This window comes from Maylandia zebra, linkage group LG20, assembly GCF_041146795.1.
Source record: "Maylandia zebra isolate NMK-2024a linkage group LG20, Mzebra_GT3a, whole genome shotgun sequence".
In the NCBI taxonomy this organism is placed as follows: domain Eukaryota; kingdom Metazoa; phylum Chordata; class Actinopteri; order Cichliformes; family Cichlidae; genus Maylandia; species Maylandia zebra.
The window spans coordinates 28,420,560-28,437,657 of record NC_135186.1 but is presented as its reverse complement, the minus strand read 5'-3'; the positions used below and the strand labels follow the sequence as shown (position 1 = coordinate 28,437,657).

At 43.2% G+C, this 17,098-nt stretch overlaps 2 protein-coding genes across 5 annotated transcripts; one reads left to right on the top strand and one right to left on the bottom strand.

Annotated features, from left to right (window-relative positions):
* The first annotated feature begins 1,882 nt into the window (after positions 1–1,882).
* LOC101465831 (semaphorin-3F) lies at positions 1,883–12,330 on the top strand. 3 transcript variants are annotated; one of them, XM_012917823.5, is made up of 19 exons: positions 1,883–2,365; positions 3,950–4,043; positions 4,151–4,287; positions 7,167–7,327; positions 7,450–7,512; positions 7,614–7,733; positions 7,916–8,009; positions 8,117–8,236; positions 8,355–8,500; positions 8,592–8,706; positions 8,799–8,868; positions 9,034–9,178; positions 9,305–9,527; positions 9,632–9,720; positions 9,821–9,862; positions 9,973–10,130; positions 10,225–10,292; positions 10,385–10,512; positions 10,908–12,330. In XM_012917823.5, exons 3-19 carry the CDS (start codon positions 4,188–4,190, stop codon positions 11,283–11,285), a joined length of 2,220 nt encoding a protein of 739 aa, XP_012773277.1. In that variant the 5' UTR covers positions 1,883–2,365; positions 3,950–4,043; positions 4,151–4,187; the 3' UTR covers positions 11,286–12,330. The 3 variants fall into 3 exon arrangements, with proteins under 3 accessions (XP_012773277.1, XP_004546407.1, XP_076734044.1); XM_004546350.6 differs by having other exon boundaries at positions 3,945–4,043; XM_076877929.1 differs by having other exon boundaries at positions 3,927–4,043.
* LOC101473005 (WASP actin nucleation promoting factor) lies at positions 12,331–17,089 on the bottom strand. 2 transcript variants are annotated; one of them, XM_076877930.1, is made up of 11 exons: positions 16,814–17,089; positions 15,932–16,072; positions 15,754–15,840; positions 15,520–15,616; positions 15,134–15,163; positions 15,009–15,044; positions 14,702–14,900; positions 14,407–14,585; positions 13,683–14,281; positions 13,435–13,546; positions 12,331–12,620 (listed from the first exon to the last, which is right to left on the bottom strand). In XM_076877930.1, the coding sequence occupies exons 1-11, from the start codon at positions 16,913–16,915 to the stop codon at positions 12,562–12,564; spliced, it is 1,641 nt and encodes a 546-aa protein (XP_076734045.1). In that variant the 5' UTR covers positions 16,916–17,089; the 3' UTR covers positions 12,331–12,561. The 2 variants fall into 2 exon arrangements, with proteins under 2 accessions (XP_076734045.1, XP_024662252.2); XM_024806484.2 differs by having other exon boundaries at positions 16,821–16,909.
* Positions 17,090–17,098: the final 9 nt, after the last annotated feature.

The window sequence follows — 17,098 nt, the reverse complement described above, 5'->3', positions numbered from 1 at the left end:
GTGTTTGCACTAAAAGTCTGCACTCACCTCATTCCCAATCCGCTGTGTGGTGAGCAGGCTGTGTCTGGAATGTGCGCCACGTATGCACCCTTCATGTCAAAGATGTTTTCCAAAGTTGTTCTCCTTTGATAATCACTGGTGTGTGAAGTTCGTGAGTGTCGCACAGCACCTGCTCTCTTTTCATCCATTGTGATGTTTACATTTTTTCGGACCTGTAAGATAATAATTGCAAGGCTTGTTAATCTGCGTGGAAAGCTTTGTCACTGAACACAGGGCAAACAATTCTTGTGAATGTCTTATAGTCTTATTTTCTCTACCCTATAATTTCTTCTTAAGGTGATTTCATGTAATGGTGATGCCCTGGACATGCCCCAGAGCCGCTGGCATGTTCAGACACTCTTCAGTTCATCAATACACTGAATGAAAACACATCAGGGGGTTAAAATAATAGGTTGTCTTTCCTTGCGGGGACAATACCCTGGCTCTGGAAATGATTGATGGGTCTGAGGTCCCAGGATTCACCAGGAGTTTTTGGTTGGCCTACAGGGATCAATGTCTACCTCACATTTCACATTACCTATCCATTAGGGAAGAAGAGCCACTTGAGGGGGGGCTTTTTGTGGACCAGAAAACCAGCCAATGTTGTTTCCTAATCCTACAGTCTGTCTCCAACAAAATCATCCATCATGCTGGAGTTAACAGGGATAGACTCACGTACACAGAGCAAAAATACCAACCGCAACACTCAGTGAGGGGCTGTTGCTATGACTTTAGCAAGTTGAGGCAGCAGTGTATGAATGCTGGGGAGATAAGAACACAGGATGATGCAGTGAAAGATACTGTACAAATGACGTTAATGAGTGCTTGTGAAGGGTGGAGCTGGTCAGTTTATTGGTGTCCATGGCCAAAGTTGAGAGCACATGGAAACTTGAACCCGGCACACAGTCATGAGTCATTTCCGCAACTGGAAACAGAAGGATGCCTCCAGTGGGGCAGGAAACAAAGGCGCTCTCCTGGATACATTTTGACACACTTTGCCGCCTGTAGATCACATGTGGCTGATACCCAGCTTCTGATAAGGTCAGTGATTTCACATACTCTGCTGGTGTGATGAGGAATCAAACCAGAAAACGTGCATTAAAGATAGATTTAAGCGTTGAAGATTAGAGTGTTCTGAGGCTTTGCCAAGAACTGCCCCCACCATGTGACCTTTTACACACTGGCACACCACATCACCTCATGGGTTTATTTTATTTTACTGTCTTACAGGGCTGTTGCTCAGAATACACTCACTGTCTGCTTTTGTGTCTTTAGTGCGCCACACTGCGTCAGGGCTCTCCATAAAGCCGGCAATGATGAGAGGCGCCCTAAAAGCTGTTTTAATTTCAAGCTCAAGGCTCCGTTAAAAGGATGGATGTCCTTTACATTCAGTCCTCCCCCCCTTTCTGGTTGCTTTGTCACTGTTGTCATGAGCGCTGGAGCCAGCCAGAGAGGAATCCCTGGAATCTTTTTTGGCTGACCTGGCTCTGAAAAGTAATGGTGACATTGTCCTAGTAGCAGACCCGACTCCTAGATGCTTAATAGTAAATTTCAGTCCCTGCATCATGTGTAAGAATAGTCTGTGGCCCTTCTGGTGCCTCAAAGAAACTAAAAATGAAAAAGAAAAAAACCTTCAACAGTGACTGTATGCCCTTCACAGTTTCCATAAAATACGCAATAATTTAAGCATTCTAAAATAATTAGACTGATATAGATTAGTTGCAGTTTACAGCAGAGTGGAGCAGTGAGTTTAACTCAGCAGCAGTGATAGGGTTAACATACCCATATGGTGTACCAAGAGGTTTGGTCCAATGCTGCTGTGGGCCAACAGGAGAGCGAAGGCTGGGTGGGGAAAGAACAGAAGGGAGAGGACAGCGGGGCATACACTCTCCCAACACCTGCACCTGGTCACTTGAATCTCACTCAGTCACCTCCAAACTCACTTTTACGGATCAGCGGACCAACATCTCGATCACATCACGGTGATGGTTGTTGCCATCCAGGTTTAAACTTTTTTCTCTCTCTCTTTTTTTTATTTTTTTATTTTTTGGAAAGAGTGGAAAAGGCGTTAAAGGATTAGTTGTTTCCCCCTCCTCCTTCTCCTCCTCCTTTTTTAAAAAAATATGTTGAGTGAATGCCTTTGGTCAATGGCGACCGATTAGCCTTCGGTTTTTCCTCAGAAGAGGAATTAGCAAACCTATCGGATTGTTTTATGCCTGCGCAGAGCTGCTGACAGAGATTTTCCAGCTCAGCTCCGAGGCGCAAAACGCGAGGAGTGCAGCGGTAACATCCCGCAAGTTTGGGATCTGAAAGCCCGGTATCAAAGGTAGGACATTTAACTTCTCTCTGGTTTAACTTTTAACTCAGGTTTGGTTACTCTGTAGCGTGGTCTGGATGGCAGATGACTGGAGTGCACGCATTTGTAGCCCACGGCTCCTATTTCTGGATGTTGAGTTCACAGGTAAGCGCGCACTCCTCCCGAAAAAAGAACAAGGTTATAGAAATCCTGTAATTATTATTATTTTTCTTTAAATGGAAACCATATAATAACACAGCAGAACTTTAATCTCTACTGCTGATTCCACCCAAGCACAGAAAACCAGCAGGAGTGCCGCCACTTGTACAAATACCACGAAAATCAGGCCATCTCGAACATGTAGTCCCTCGGGCTCAATATAATGGTTTAGTAACACCCACTAATTGCATTTGTAACGACATTTTTAAGGCATTTCAAGTAGACTCACCCTTTAATTATTTTTTCCATCTTCATCTAAATATTGGTAGGTTAAATGTAGCCTTCAGAGTCAGCAGGTCATAGCCATTATGTATTCAAATTAGGGTCAAATATGTTTTCTAATTATTTGTCAGTATCAGTTTATTATTAATATTTTGTATATCATGTTTTTATTTATAAAGTCATAATGTTAATGTTACATGGGCTGACTACAAAAAAAAATCTCACACCATTGTATTTTCATTGGTCTCTACCTCATTTCAAATATCTCACGGTGCATGACGGGTTATTAGCAAGTAATATACGAGGTTTGATAAAAGCGAATAGGAATCAAGCTCCCATGGTGCGTAAATATAGCAATTGTGTGAATATGCCAAGAAGACTGTGAGGTATTCCCAGCAGCTTCTGTTTTAAATTTCTAAATTCTTACCATGTCAGTCATTTCAGTTTCATCAGCTTTTTTATGGCTGCATATTTTTTTGTATTATGTGTGTCAGATAAATGAGTGGCTGATTGTGAAAAAAAAACAACAAAACCTTTTGTGAAATCCCACCCCATTTTTGACCATGAATAACTCATTTCCAGGCTTGTACCATGTGCACTGGAGGCCTCGGCTACACGGATGTCATAAGGAGGGGGTGAAAAAGCCCGAGGGATAGCTTATAGCCCGAGCAAGGCACACCTTCAGGGAGACAATTTAATGGATGTTATGGACTCAGCTTTTAGTATTCATAATTTATATGGGATCCTCTCAAAGCAAAGTGCAGATGCATAATAAATGTCTGAGTTAAGGTCTAACAGTTAGGCTACGTTTCAACACCCCTAAACTGTCAGAAATTGTTTTGGCCAGGACTACCTGTGTCTTTGAACTGTCATATATTTCACTTCTCAGCTCCTGAAAGTACACTGACATGCTTTGTTGAAAAGACTGAGGGAAAACCAGAGGGACTCATTGATGGGCATCTTCATCATCTTTTTGATACAGTTTTCTAAAAGAAACATGGGCAAAATTTATGCAAAACAAACTGTAATGTGTACAAGATGAAGACCACAAGGCATTAGTCTTCTTTTTCCAACTGACTGTATACTTACAAATATTATTATACAGTCTTGACACATAACTCACTACGCTTACACTTTAAATAAATAATAGGCCTGTCATATTTTCCAGCGCAGGTGCGAAGATTTGGACGTTGTTCTCTCCTGCCAAACGAGACGTCTTGCCTTGGAAGGCTGCAGGCCAAACTTCTGATCAGAGAGATCAGAGAAAGTGAGAGAGACTAGCTTGCCTGTCCTCCCTTCTTTCTTTTTATGTCTCCTATTTCTCATGGGGCACTCTATAATAATAGTTCATTCGTCTTTCTTCTTTTCGTCCAGATTTAGATCTCTGTGGGCTACCTGCGTGACTGTTACCATGACAGCATCTGGAGCCCAGCTCCTCCTTTTGGCCCTCTGTGTTTGCAGAAGCTTGGGCGTGCAGCAGTCTGCTCCTCGGGTTCGCCTCTCCTTTAAAGGTGAGTTCGTTCAGATTAACTAGAACTCTTCTGTCAGCGGGGATTATCGTAATAGTTTATTGTACTTTTTTGGTTTCTCCCGCAAAGCCACTCGCTTGTGCAAAAACTCACCCATACACCCACGCGCGCATCCGAACTAGCGGTTCTATTTCCTTTTCATGCATATGCAAAGAACGTATTTCCTGCCACACGTCAAACTGTGCAACGCTGAAAACAAAAGGTGGATATTACGTGTGGATACTGGTAGTGCCCTTCAACAATTTGTCCCCACACCCTGAAATCCACACGCACTACAGTGTGGCCTGTCAGTTCTTTGTTTTTTGACGTCTGACGGTCTGACACAAGAAGGAAACAGCTGAAATTTGATCATGACCTTTTTGAAAGCCAGAGTAGATTTGAGATGGGGCAGATAGTGTTTTCTTTGAAGCTTTTTTTCGCAGGTGTTTGGGATTTTCCCGTGTTGTCTGTTCCCTGTCGTCATTAACTATAATAGCAGAGATTCGTGTTACAAATATGTGGAAGACACCTTTGATCCAAACAATGTCGGATGATTACAGGTATTTTCTGCATCCCTATCATGTTGTCACTTAAACTCGCAGAAAGACACACAAACACACACATGCGGGCATCACACCTGAACTTCGTGTAAGTGAGAATTAGAGGTGTGAGTGAGATTTATAACGTTCCCGAGCGCTTTCATGTGGAGTTGAGTCAGAACCTTCTGTTTGCAGGTCAGGTCTAGGCAGTGCTGACATGCTTGCTTCATTACGTTCTTCTAGTGCAGCGATTTAATTGGAAACATTTATGATTTGGTACAATTTCAAGAAAAGCCACCTGAGGCAGATTCGAGGTGAACTAATCACGGGATCTGTGCTTTATAGCCAGTGCTGTTTTGAATTCAGCTGATTTTGTAACACCAAAGACACGCTGTTGACAGCTCTTGCATACGGAGACACTTTCCATTTGGGGCTCGAGAAAGTAATTGCTGTGCATTTTTGCGTGACTTTTAACGCTAATCCCCTTTTGGTAAACAGCTTATACATACCAGTGAGTTTTTGCAGCAGTTTGAACAAAGTAGAAGTCTGACCAGTTGCGCAAGCTCGGTCTTGAACTTGATCGTGTTCCTCTCAGAAAAAGGAATTCACATCTGTCAGGAGCTGTCCTTGACAATTTCACTTTCAGGAGGATGTTTGTAGGAGCTGAAAGGTGAACGCTAGATTGTTCGTAAGAGTACGTTCGCAGACTTAAGTCACCCTTCCCCCTAATACCAAACAAAAAAAGGAAAAGAAAAAAGTTGGATTTACTCTGCAATTCTTTTCTGCGACTCCAAGGATTTATTGTTCATTGTTTGTGACAGCGAGTCTCTTTGTTCCCTTGAGGCGCCTGTGGAGGAGGTTTTTGAGGAGGCTGGAGGACATGTGACTCTTCTGAACGAATGAGCCGGGCTGAGTGACACTCTGGGGGTACAGGAGGCCTGGAGAGGAAAGGAACACTACACTGACTTCCCTGCTGCTGGGAAGTTGTATCAGTCATAAGCGCCGAAATGGGAATAACTGTAAATCGGTTGAATTAGTGTTGCTAGAGAGCAGAATCGGCAGTGTAACTGAAGCCATGTTTTAGAATCTTATGCCCTCGCAGTGCTGTCAGCAGTTAGCTCATACTCGAGAGACGTCTGGGACTACAGTAAATGGCAGCAGTCATTAGTGCCTTAGTGACAATATGTTGTCAAGCTGTAACACGAGAGCTCATAGTGGCCCAGCTGTGGCTTCATACTTGAATTGTGTGTCCTTCCCAGTGTTTCCCTGTCAGTGTCAGAATGTTGTCAGGGGGTAAGTGTTTGCTGAATGTTTACCAGATGATGGCAGTACATTGTTTGCTATTTTTGGAGAATGGAGACATGTATAGGGGTGTGGTGTTTCTACATTTAGCCTGTTCAGTGAATCCACTATGACCCAGTGATGTGGCGCTTGTCCAGAAGCTTGTTATCCTGTGTTTACCTCTTGGGAACAGAACCAGACCTCATCCCACCTCTGAGACTCCATCCCATGTTGCCCGGAGATCCAATTGCATAGCTTATTTTTGTTGCACCTTGACTGCATCCTGTTAACACGGGCCTCAAAAGGAAAATGGAAGGTGCTTTGATGTAAATAGAGATTGTGCTTCCTCTTGATTCCCTGTAAGCCCACTTCTAAGGGTCTCTGTGAACATTTGTCAATATATAATCCTGCTGTCTTTACCATGAGTGTGCCATGTCACAGTGTGCACATATGGTGGTCAGAATTTTGCACATGCCACAGATGTATGAGCGAGTCTTACTTTGTATGTGTTTAAACTAGTTGTTAGATGAAAGAATGGAAACTTTCAGAAGTAAAGTCCTCCACAGTAGAGTCCATTTGTCTTGCAGCAGATGAAAATAGCCTAATCGGGGTTTTCAGGAGAACAAAAAAGGGGGAAACATTTTTCACTGCATGTCTTAACAGGTTACGCTCTGCTGAACACAAATCTGATCTTAAGAATTAGCCGTGAGTTCCACTGACCGTGTTTCCTAAGGGACTTGCTTTTTCGTCTAACTCCACAGGGCACGCGGTGCCTTAAACTCAATCAGACAGCCAGGACGCATAAAATATTAAGATCTTAAAAGCGAAAATGTTTCCTAAAATGCTCTAAGTTGAGTTATATTTAATCTGTGACACACATTTTCCTGCACACAAGTGAGAAGTATGCTGTTTAAGGGACCATAAGTTCATCCAAGTCTGTAATGAAACATGGTAAAAGCATAAAAGGAATAATATGACTGGATTTTCTCCACGTGACGCTGGTTTTTCCGAGTGGCGAAGTTGTAATTATTTTTTAACAAACTGGCAACACTTTCCAAACAGAACTGATGGACACAAGAGCGGCACGACCCTTCAGCTTCACCTTCAATACCAGCGATTACCGTGTACTTCTGATGGATCAGGACCAGGGACGTCTGTACTTGGGCAGCCGGGAGTACCTGGTGGCTCTGGACATGCACAATGTTAACAAGGAGCCACTCATAGTGTGTATAAATTCCTTTCTTCCTAAATCCGCTCTGCCATTTGGTATGTGGTATTTAGTCTCAGAGTGCATTGATCCTTAATAATTCACTGTTTGGGGCTATTTGTGCTTTTGGAACAACAGATCCACTGGCCAGCATCTGCTAAGAGAAAGGGAGAATGTCAGATGACAGGAAAGGGAAAACAGGTAGCGTCAAGTATTTACATCCTGTTCTTTCAAAAAAGTTGGAGGCTCCTGCTTTCAAGATACAGTGTTTGGATTCCATTTGTCTTACTCTCCTTTGTCAGGGTGAATGTGCCAACTTTGTGCGGTTGATAGAGCCGTGGAACCGCACCCACCTCTACACTTGTGGAACAGGAGCGTACCAACCCATCTGCACATTCATCAACAGAGGCTGGAGGGCAGAGGTGAACAAGACGATTACCGTTCCCTTAGAGGCATTTACAGCAAAACCCCTCCAGCTTTGTCCTCGCTAAATATTTCACAGCTACCACCCGGGGCGCTGATTTGTTTATGATTTCCCATGCTCCCTTGTGATGTCTTAGCGGTCTATTTTCATGCATACTGACTATCTAATCTGCCTCTGCAGGACTACCTGTTTAGGCTGGTCCCTGGGTATGTGGATTCGGGGAAGGGAAAATGTTCCTATGATCCCAAACAGGAGAATGTTGCAGTTTTGATCAGTAAGACATGACTGATTTATAGCCAGAAAAAAACCCACTAAATTCCTTCTCAAACTCCTTAAGCTACTGTTTTACCACCCTGTTTTTTTACTGTCCCACCTGTGCAGATGGTAATCTATATGCAGGGGTACATATCGACTTCATGAGTACAGATGCTGCTGTGTTTAGGACCATGGGAGGAAGAACGGCAATCAGGACAGAGCAGTATGACTCCAGATGGCTCAACGGTGAGTAAGTGTGGGTCTGAGTAGGTAAATATTACTGATTACAGGTTATTGCTCCGTTCATTTTTTTGACAACCACTTGCCTCAATCCTCTCTCTGCTTATCTGTTTTTATCCTCCAGAGCCTGTGTTTATTCGAATCCAGCAGATCCCTGACAGTGCAGAAAAGAATGACGACAAACTGTACTTCTTTTTCCGAGAGAAGAGTCTAGACTCCAGCGGCGGGGCGAGTCCCACTGTTTTAGCCAGGGTGGGAAGAGTGTGTCTGGTGAGCCAAAGCACACTGCGCAAGTTGTGAAACTATAAGCAGCTCACCTTTTTAATATAAAATGCATTGACCTAATTTCTTTCCTGTCTAGAATGACGAAGGAGGACAGAAGTCCCTGGTGAACCGCTGGACGACGTTCCTGAAGGCTCGTCTTATCTGTTCGGTGATAGGAGAAGACGGAGTGGAGACACGATTTGACGAACTACGTAAAGTCATAATAAAATAAGCACTGTGTTTAAACTGGTTGCATTATAACTTGCCTATAGCGTTATTGATTTGCATGTCATTCTTTTAATAGGGGATGTGTTTATACAGCCAACGCAGGATGAACGAAACCCTATGGTGTACGCTCTCTTCACTACAGCAGGGTGAGACATATTTGGAGACTCGCCCAATGAATTCACTTCTCATTCAATCTCATTAACTCAGTTTTTATTTTCACACATTTTTGTGGACATAACTTAATTTCATGGGTAGGGTGCAAGCTGTCTCCTACCTCTACTTATTACCTTAATTGTCTGTTTGTGCTCAAGCTCTGTGTTCAAGGGATCAGCAGTCTGTGTTTACTCGATGGCTGATATCCGCAACGTATTCAACGGACCGTTTGCCCACAAACATGGCCATAATTATCAATGGACAGAGTACACTGGCAAGATTCCCTACCCAAGGCCTGGAACGGTAGGTTTCTGTCACGTAATGTCCAAAATGACACAATGGAATAAAACCCAGATGCTGAAATTTAAATCAAAAGGAAGTCACCAGATGATGCACACGAAATCTCCCCTCCTTTTTTTTTCCACCCAGTGTCCGGGAGGAACCTTCACTCCTGGTATCCGATCCTCAAAGAACTTTTCAGATGAGGCTGTGAATTTCATCAGAGCCCATCCCCTCATGTTTCATTCAGTTTACCCTATCCATCGCCGCCCCCTGGTGGTGAGAACTGGTGTGGACTATAGGTACACTGCCCTGGTGGTGGATCAGGTGGATGCTGTTGATGGGCGCTATGAAGTGCTCTTCCTGGGGACAGGTGAGACAACTTCAGGGATGATTGCACATGCTCGGTTGAAGTTGATTTCTTTCTTTTTTTTCATGCAAATGTTGTTTTTGATCATAATTCATTCATACTTCTAGATCGAGGCACTGTGCAAAAGGTAATAGTTTTGCCTAAGGACCCAACAAGCATGGAGGAGTTGACACTAGAGGAAGTGGAGGTTTTTCGGGTATGTCTAAATGTGTGGTCCTAAAAAGTACACAGTGCAGTGTGTTCTAAGAAAAGGGGTCATTTATTTTTACATTTTTCTTTTTTTAATACGTTTTTAGACCAGAGCACCAGTCAAGACTATGAAAATATCATCTAAAAGAGTAAGACAAATCTAACCTGGTCATATACATTTCTTTGCATGTATTAAAACAAATGCCCCACAGACACTTGCTGAGTTTTTTGTTTGTTTTTTTTGCTTGTGTTGCCACAGCAACAGCTGTACGTGTCATCAGACGCAGGGCTGACCCAAGTGTCGCTTCACCGCTGCGGGGTGTACGGCAGGGCCTGCTCTGACTGCTGTCTGGCTCGGGACCCCTACTGTGCCTGGGATGGAGAGAGTTGCTCTGCTTTCACGCCATCAACCAAAAGGTTAGGGACGTCTCACAAACCTCTATACTATAAAGTAAGGATGTGACAATATAACGTCAAATTTCAATGAATTTGAATTTGAATTCTGTCTCAGGAGAAGCAGAAGACAGGACGTTAAACACGGCGACCCGCTGAGGCAGTGCAGAGGCTTTAACGCCAAAGGTGTGGCAATTTTATGTGTTTTTAAAATGATGTAAACTTCAAAATTTAGCATTTTTTTTAACTTTATTTTTTTTTACCATTTAAATGTCCAGTTGAGAAACGTCTGAGAGAGACAGTGCAGTTTGGAGTAGAGGGCAGCAGCACCTTCTTGGAGTGTCAGCCTCGTTCTCCCCAGGCCACAGTAAAGTGGCTCTTCCAGAGAGAAGGAAAGAGGAAAGTGGTGAGGAAGAGCAATCTTTTTTCTTTTTCCTTTTTTTTTAAAGATGCAAAAGGAATCACTTCACTTTTTGGTAACTATCTTTATTGCTTTTATTGCTGAGAGTTTATTTTTTTCCAGTAAGTATCGAGGTTTGTGATCACTGGCAACAAAGAAAAAAAGTCCCTTCTTCCAGCTTAGAAATAGCCACACAATGCTGTAAGCAACAGCAGACCCTGTGTATATAAAGCAAAATAATTTTACATATTAAAATAAGAACACGTGCATTTTGCTACCTTTTATATAAGAGGCTGTTTCTGTGTTTCCACAGGACAATTATTTGCCCTATTATTTAAAATTATTATTTAAACTTGTTCCCTTTCTTTGACTTATCTGCTGTTTCACCCTTTTTCCTTCAGCTCAACCGTGCCGGAGGGGTTGTTAAGACCAACCATGGCATCCTTCTGAAGTCTCTCAACCAAACAGACGCTGGGCTCTACCACTGCCTCGCCACTGAAAACAACTTTAAACACACGGTGACCCGCATTGCGCTGCGCATCCTTGACCGAGACATCGTTTTAGCTCTCACCGCTCAAGACGAGGACGAAGAGCCAAAAACCCATCAGACACGGCCATACTCGCAGTCCTCCCTCGCCTCTACACCATTCCCGCCTGAGATTAGACTGATCAACCAGTACTGTCAGTCCTACTGGGAACAAATCAGTCCCAAACAGCAGCAGCAGCGTAAGCGCACCAGCCGCAGGCACACAGAAAGCCAGGACCAAGGGCTCGGCTAGGAGACGGGACCAACACTGTCCGGCACTGGCCTGTATAGACTTTATGGTGGACTTTCATTTGACACATCTTTGGGTGTCACTTCTATTCATTAGGCAGGCGATGCTGTCTTTCTGTCCTTAACGTGTATTGGTGGTTTTGCAAACGCCAGCCCAGTAAATACATATGAAATATATTTTACACTACTGATGACCACATTCTAAGTTGTAGCATACATTTCTATTCTCCAAAACACAGCTGTATTACCAATGTGGTTAAAAAAAATGAATGAATAACAGACTGCACATTGGGGTTGATCACATATTTCACACACACTTTGGTGTTGATTTGGACAAAGAATGACTGTGATGTAAAGTATATGTAAGATATAGCTAACGGGCTCCAACACGCAAAAACACAAGTATGTTCTCTTTTAAGTATCTTGAAACAGAAATGTAATATATTGATTGTGAATATAATATATAAGGTCGTGATGCAGTCATTGGATTGCTCTTGCATAACGATGACAAGAATGCATATTTTGCATGCGTACTGTTGTTGTTTGTTGCAAGTTGTACATTTAACTGTTCTGTTTTCTGGTGTGTTACGATGTTTGTAAGGTGTATTGTTTTATGTTAAGCTAATTCCATTGGATTTTGTCATACAATGACTCCCTTACTGTCCTGTGCATTAGTGACCTACAGTATGTGAGTATTGAGGCTATGTATAGCGTACAGTGTTCTTCCAGTCATGCACTTTGTAGGTGGTGGTATTTGAGGGAACTGGGGATTTTTGCACAGATGTTTGAGAATATGATACAGGAACCTACTTTTTTTTTATGTATAGTATGTTATAAAAATGGGAACGAAACTGGCTCAGATTTAGTATTGTTGGTGTTCTGTCATAAGCTGTAGTCACAGGTTGGTTTTTGGGTTTGTGTCTTTTTTAAATGGCTCTTTAAGCATATTTTCCACTCGGAGCCGCTTTTCACCTCTGCTATGTGTTGTGATGCTGATGAATCCTACACTGGAAGTGTTAGAAAAAAATATAAGCATTTCAGAATTCTCATCAATTTGTTCCTTTCGATCTTTCATATTGAAATATTTCTTTCATTTTATTTCATTTTTTTTACGAATCCCCTACAAACAGTACTTTATCACATATCCAAGCTATACTCCAGTTTGCAGTTAACAAATCTGTAACAGATCATCGCATGTAACAGTGTAACAGTTCATGGGGTTAAAACAAACATCAGAACTCAAGCAAGTGGAAAATTCACAAAAAACAAGAACAGCTAGATCAGTCATCCCATTCATCGTCATCATCATCGTCATCCCCACCGTCATCTTCACTTTCATCTGAAAGACAGAACAAATATAAAGTGTTTGTAGCTCTGATGGTTTAACTCATGCATGCATACACTCACGCACCACTTTATTAGGTACACCTAGCTCGCACTGGTTTGGACCCCCTTTTTCCTTCAGAACTGCTTTAGTTTTTCAGCAAGTTACTGGAAAGATTTCACAGAGATTTTGATCCATATTTGCATGATAGCATCATACAGTTCCTGCAGATTTGTCAGCTTCACATCCATGACGCAAATCTCCTGTTCCACCACATTACAAAGGTGAGCTATTGGAATGAGATCAGAGCTTGGGAAGTGACGCCTAGTGTGGTCTTCTGCTGCTGCAGCTCATCTTCTTCAAGATTGGAGTTTGGATGTGTTCAGAGATGCTCCTACCTTGATTGCAGCTAGTGAGTATTTCTGTTACTGCTGCCTTCCTAACAGCTCAAAGCAGTCTGGCCATTCTCCTCTAACTTTAACGAGACATGTTTGCCCCAGAGGTTTGCTCCTGCTACCCAGCAGTTCATCCAAATAACTTCCTGATATTTTCTTTCTCAGACGATTGTACGTGAACCAGAGATGATTGTGCAGGAAAACATCAGTATATCAGCGGTTTATGCAACACTCTGACCAGCCCATTCGGCACCAACACCAAAACATGTCATATCCGCTTCAGTAGGTGGTCTTGCCTACATGCCTAAATGTACTGATTTAGTGCTATGAGATTGGATGATTAGATATTTGCATTAATAAGCAGCTGAACAGGTGTACCTAATAAAGAGACCAGAGTGTACATAAAAAGATGTTACTGGTAGTGTAATATTTACCAGAGGAATGGATGACTTTGCTTCTCTTCTGCATGACCATCATGAGAGCACCGACAATGCCTTCACCTGACTCTGCTGATGCAGGTGGAGCTGGATTAGGGTCGTCTGTTACCTGTAATACACAACACCACAGGAGGACAAAATGTAAACGTCAGTACGCTCTACAAATATCTCGGCATGTTGCAGCATGAAAATCAAGACGTTTGACTTATGTAACAGATGTTCTTGAGAAAGCCGAGTTTCTTTACATTTCTCAGTTTTTTCCCGAGTCGGATCTGATCCAGCAAAGCTCCTCTGCTGTCTCCTCCACCAACGGAAGCGGAAGTAGGTCGTGGTGCACCGCCAGATATGGGAGGAGGAGGAGGGAAATCTGAAGAAACTGAAGTTTGGGGAGGTGGCGGTGGTGGTGGTGGAGGAGGAGGAGGTGGGCCCCCTCCCCCTCCTCCTCCTCCTCCTCCTCCTCCACCACCAACCCCTCTGCTGGGTGTAGACGGGACAGGAGGAGGTGGAAAACCTGCGGAGCGCTGGCTTGGTGGTGGAGGAGGAGGAGCGCCGTGGGAAGACATGGGAGGTGGGGCATGAGGAGACCTTGAAGATGGAGGAGGTGGAGCATGTGATGGCGGGGGTGGCGGAGGGCCGCTTCGGCTTGATGGAGGAGGGGGTGGTAAAGATCCACGAGAAGGAGGTGGCTGGGGAGGCGGGCCTGCTCGCTGTGAATGACCTGGAATGGGAGGCAGGGGGCCAGAACGGCCTCGCTGGGGTGGAGGGGTTGGAGCAGAGGGGCTAGAGCCTGGTAGCGGAGGGAGGGGCCCCTGTCTGCCAGGTGGAGGAGGTGGAGGTCCTGTAGCTACAATTGAGTGGAAGAAGGTATAAACATATATTACAACTCATCCACGGTTTAACAACGAGATCAGCCTGTTTGGAACAGTGAGATAGTTAACTGAGTCAAAAACGAGGCAGTGAGAGTCTAACCTGATCTGTTCACCTCCCTTTTGACTGCCTCCATCCCTCCTGACTGTTCAATTACATTATAGATGAGCTGAGAGGTTCTTTCATCCCTCATTTCAGCTTCACTAATGCCAGCTTGAGACAGCAGCCGCATCAGGTCAGGGTCCAGGTTGTTAGGGTCCCACCCCACATGACTTACATGCCTGACGGAAGGAAAGAAGAAGGAAACAGTTTATTGAAGTTAAATTTAAACAACAAAATATGAACATTGCTCTAAAACCTCTGATAAAACTTCATTTTCAGCGAGTCATACACTTACTTAAATCCACTAGGTGCTCCTATGTCTGCTTTGGAGAGCTTGGGGCCTTTTTTCTGCTTCTTCTTCTTGTCCTTCTTTCCTTTGCCTGTCGCAGCAGAGGCAGCAGCAGGTGTAGGCACCGAGCGATAGCGTGAAGACTGGATATCTGGGTTTTGAATGTCCACTGTGGCCATGTGAAAAGAAGGAGGGCCACTAGGTCCTGTTTTTGGAAGACGTCCAGATTAGCACACTGGTTAATATGTTCCTAGTATGTTTCATTTTATGTATCAATAGTAAAAGGTACACAGCAAAGACAGCAGTTGCACACCTTTTTCAGGTGGGAGTGGAGGCAGGGAACTTCTGTCTGCAGTGAAAGAAAACAGAAAATTATATGTAGCACTACAGTTTGCCACGTTTACACAGCATACTGTTTTGAAGTTTTTGCCATCTTACCACTAGTGTGCGGGGGGCGCTGTTTCTTATCTGTGAGAGAGGTGAGAGAAACCATTTTGCATAAACCCCACACACAGCCGTTGAAACAAATGAACGACTTGTTGTTTCATATATAACCACGTATCAGCCTGGAAGCGATTTTTTTCTAAGAGTACTAGAATAGGGTACTTGATAAAAAAAAAAAAAAAAACTTCCTCATTTAGTGTGATTTTAATGTTTGTTTGTTTTTCCCCCACAGTGCTTTCTCAAACATATATATTAATCTCAAACCATCTATACACAAATAAATTGTGAGTAAGTGGTAACCATAATATTTCAAATGTATTCTTTGCTTTCCCATTCTAAAATGAGACATCAAAGCAGTGAAAGGCTGTGGCCTCACTGACCTTGACGGGTGTTTCTTTGGTTGATTTTTTCCTGAACAGCAGTTTGGAATATGTCTGCTTCCTGCAGATCACAGAAGTTCAGTCCGACCTGGCAGTCCTACAGTGTATAACAAACGCACACAGAATCAAGATTGATGATTTTTGACCCATAGTGATGATTACACCAGAAGTAATTGCACCACATCACATCATAATTACAGCTTTAAGATGAGCTAAAACAAGGGGTGTGCTTACATCAGCAGGAAAGGTATGAAAGAATGGCTTTGGGGCTGAGTACACAATTTGGTTGTAGAGCTCCTGCTCCCAAACCACACTCCCGACCTGTAAAAAGAGTGAATTAATATGTCGGTCTTGTGAGATTAGAAACTTAATCTAAGCTATCTAATACGGGACCCATTATGTAGGGGGTTACCTTTAAATCAAACATCCGTATGAAATAGGAGCGCTGAGGGTTGTCTTTGACGAAACAGGCCACCCCAGTGTGCTGCAAGCTCCACATGGATGAACTGTTAGGTAGAGCCATGAACAGCTGTGCGACTGCGGTGGCCATGGACTGAACACATAGACAAGACAGACAATGAAAAGAGCTCAGAGCTGATAGGAAACTTGAGAGCTCTTTATTACAGTTCATATGTAAATTTGCAGCTTTCCAGTGAGAATAAACTTCCTCATCTGCTTTCATTTGTTCAGATAAGGCTTAAAGTTTGTGATGCTCCTAGTTTTTCAATGCAGCCTTCTATGTAATTAAAATGTGTAGCTTGTGCACATCTAGTGTTTTGTTATTATGGCGGGGTCACAACTGTAAACGCTATTGTTTACCTCAGAGGCCAAAAGCAAGAACTGAACAAGGCCAAAGCTGAGCATAGTGACTAATTCTGACAGCAGAGGAAGAATTGGTTCAGCCACCATTTCCTGTTACAGCTACCTACTTTTTGATGACCTAATGTCAGCAAATAATGCTTGAATTCACAAAAACTATCAATAGATTTCAAAAATATAGAGTAAAATAAGACAGGCCTTCAAATGGACCAAAAATAAAGCGACTAAAAGCATTAAGAAAATAATCTGCCAAAAGAGAGTTGAGAAAATGATGGTACAACAATGCTGTGTTAAAAGTATAACAGTCCCCAACCCATTGTTAAACTGTGCATCAATTAGAATGATGTGTACTCCAGTGTACGCCGCCTTCTTTTAAGGTAAACGCTTTTAACGAAAAGGATACAAGTCAAGACAGATAAAGCAGAGCGACATTCTTTCAGTTGGTAATCCCCTCCCGGGTCAGCTAAGAACTTACAGCACACCTTCTGCCCAGCAGCTCCTCCAGCTTGTCATTCTCCTGTGGGCTCAGCAGAAAGCTTTGAGTGCTCTCTGTTTTAGTTTTAGATCCACGACTCATAGTCCTGTGATAAAACCGGTTATCCTAAACTACTGTATGCACGGCATTTGAACAAGCGCCCTTGCAACAGAATACTCTCTATAGTTAGCTCTACAGTCAAGGAAGTTTCTCTTCTCCCTTCTTTGCACACATCAACTCAAAGCCGGAAATGAACGACCACATTTTTTCTTCTCTCGCTCAGAC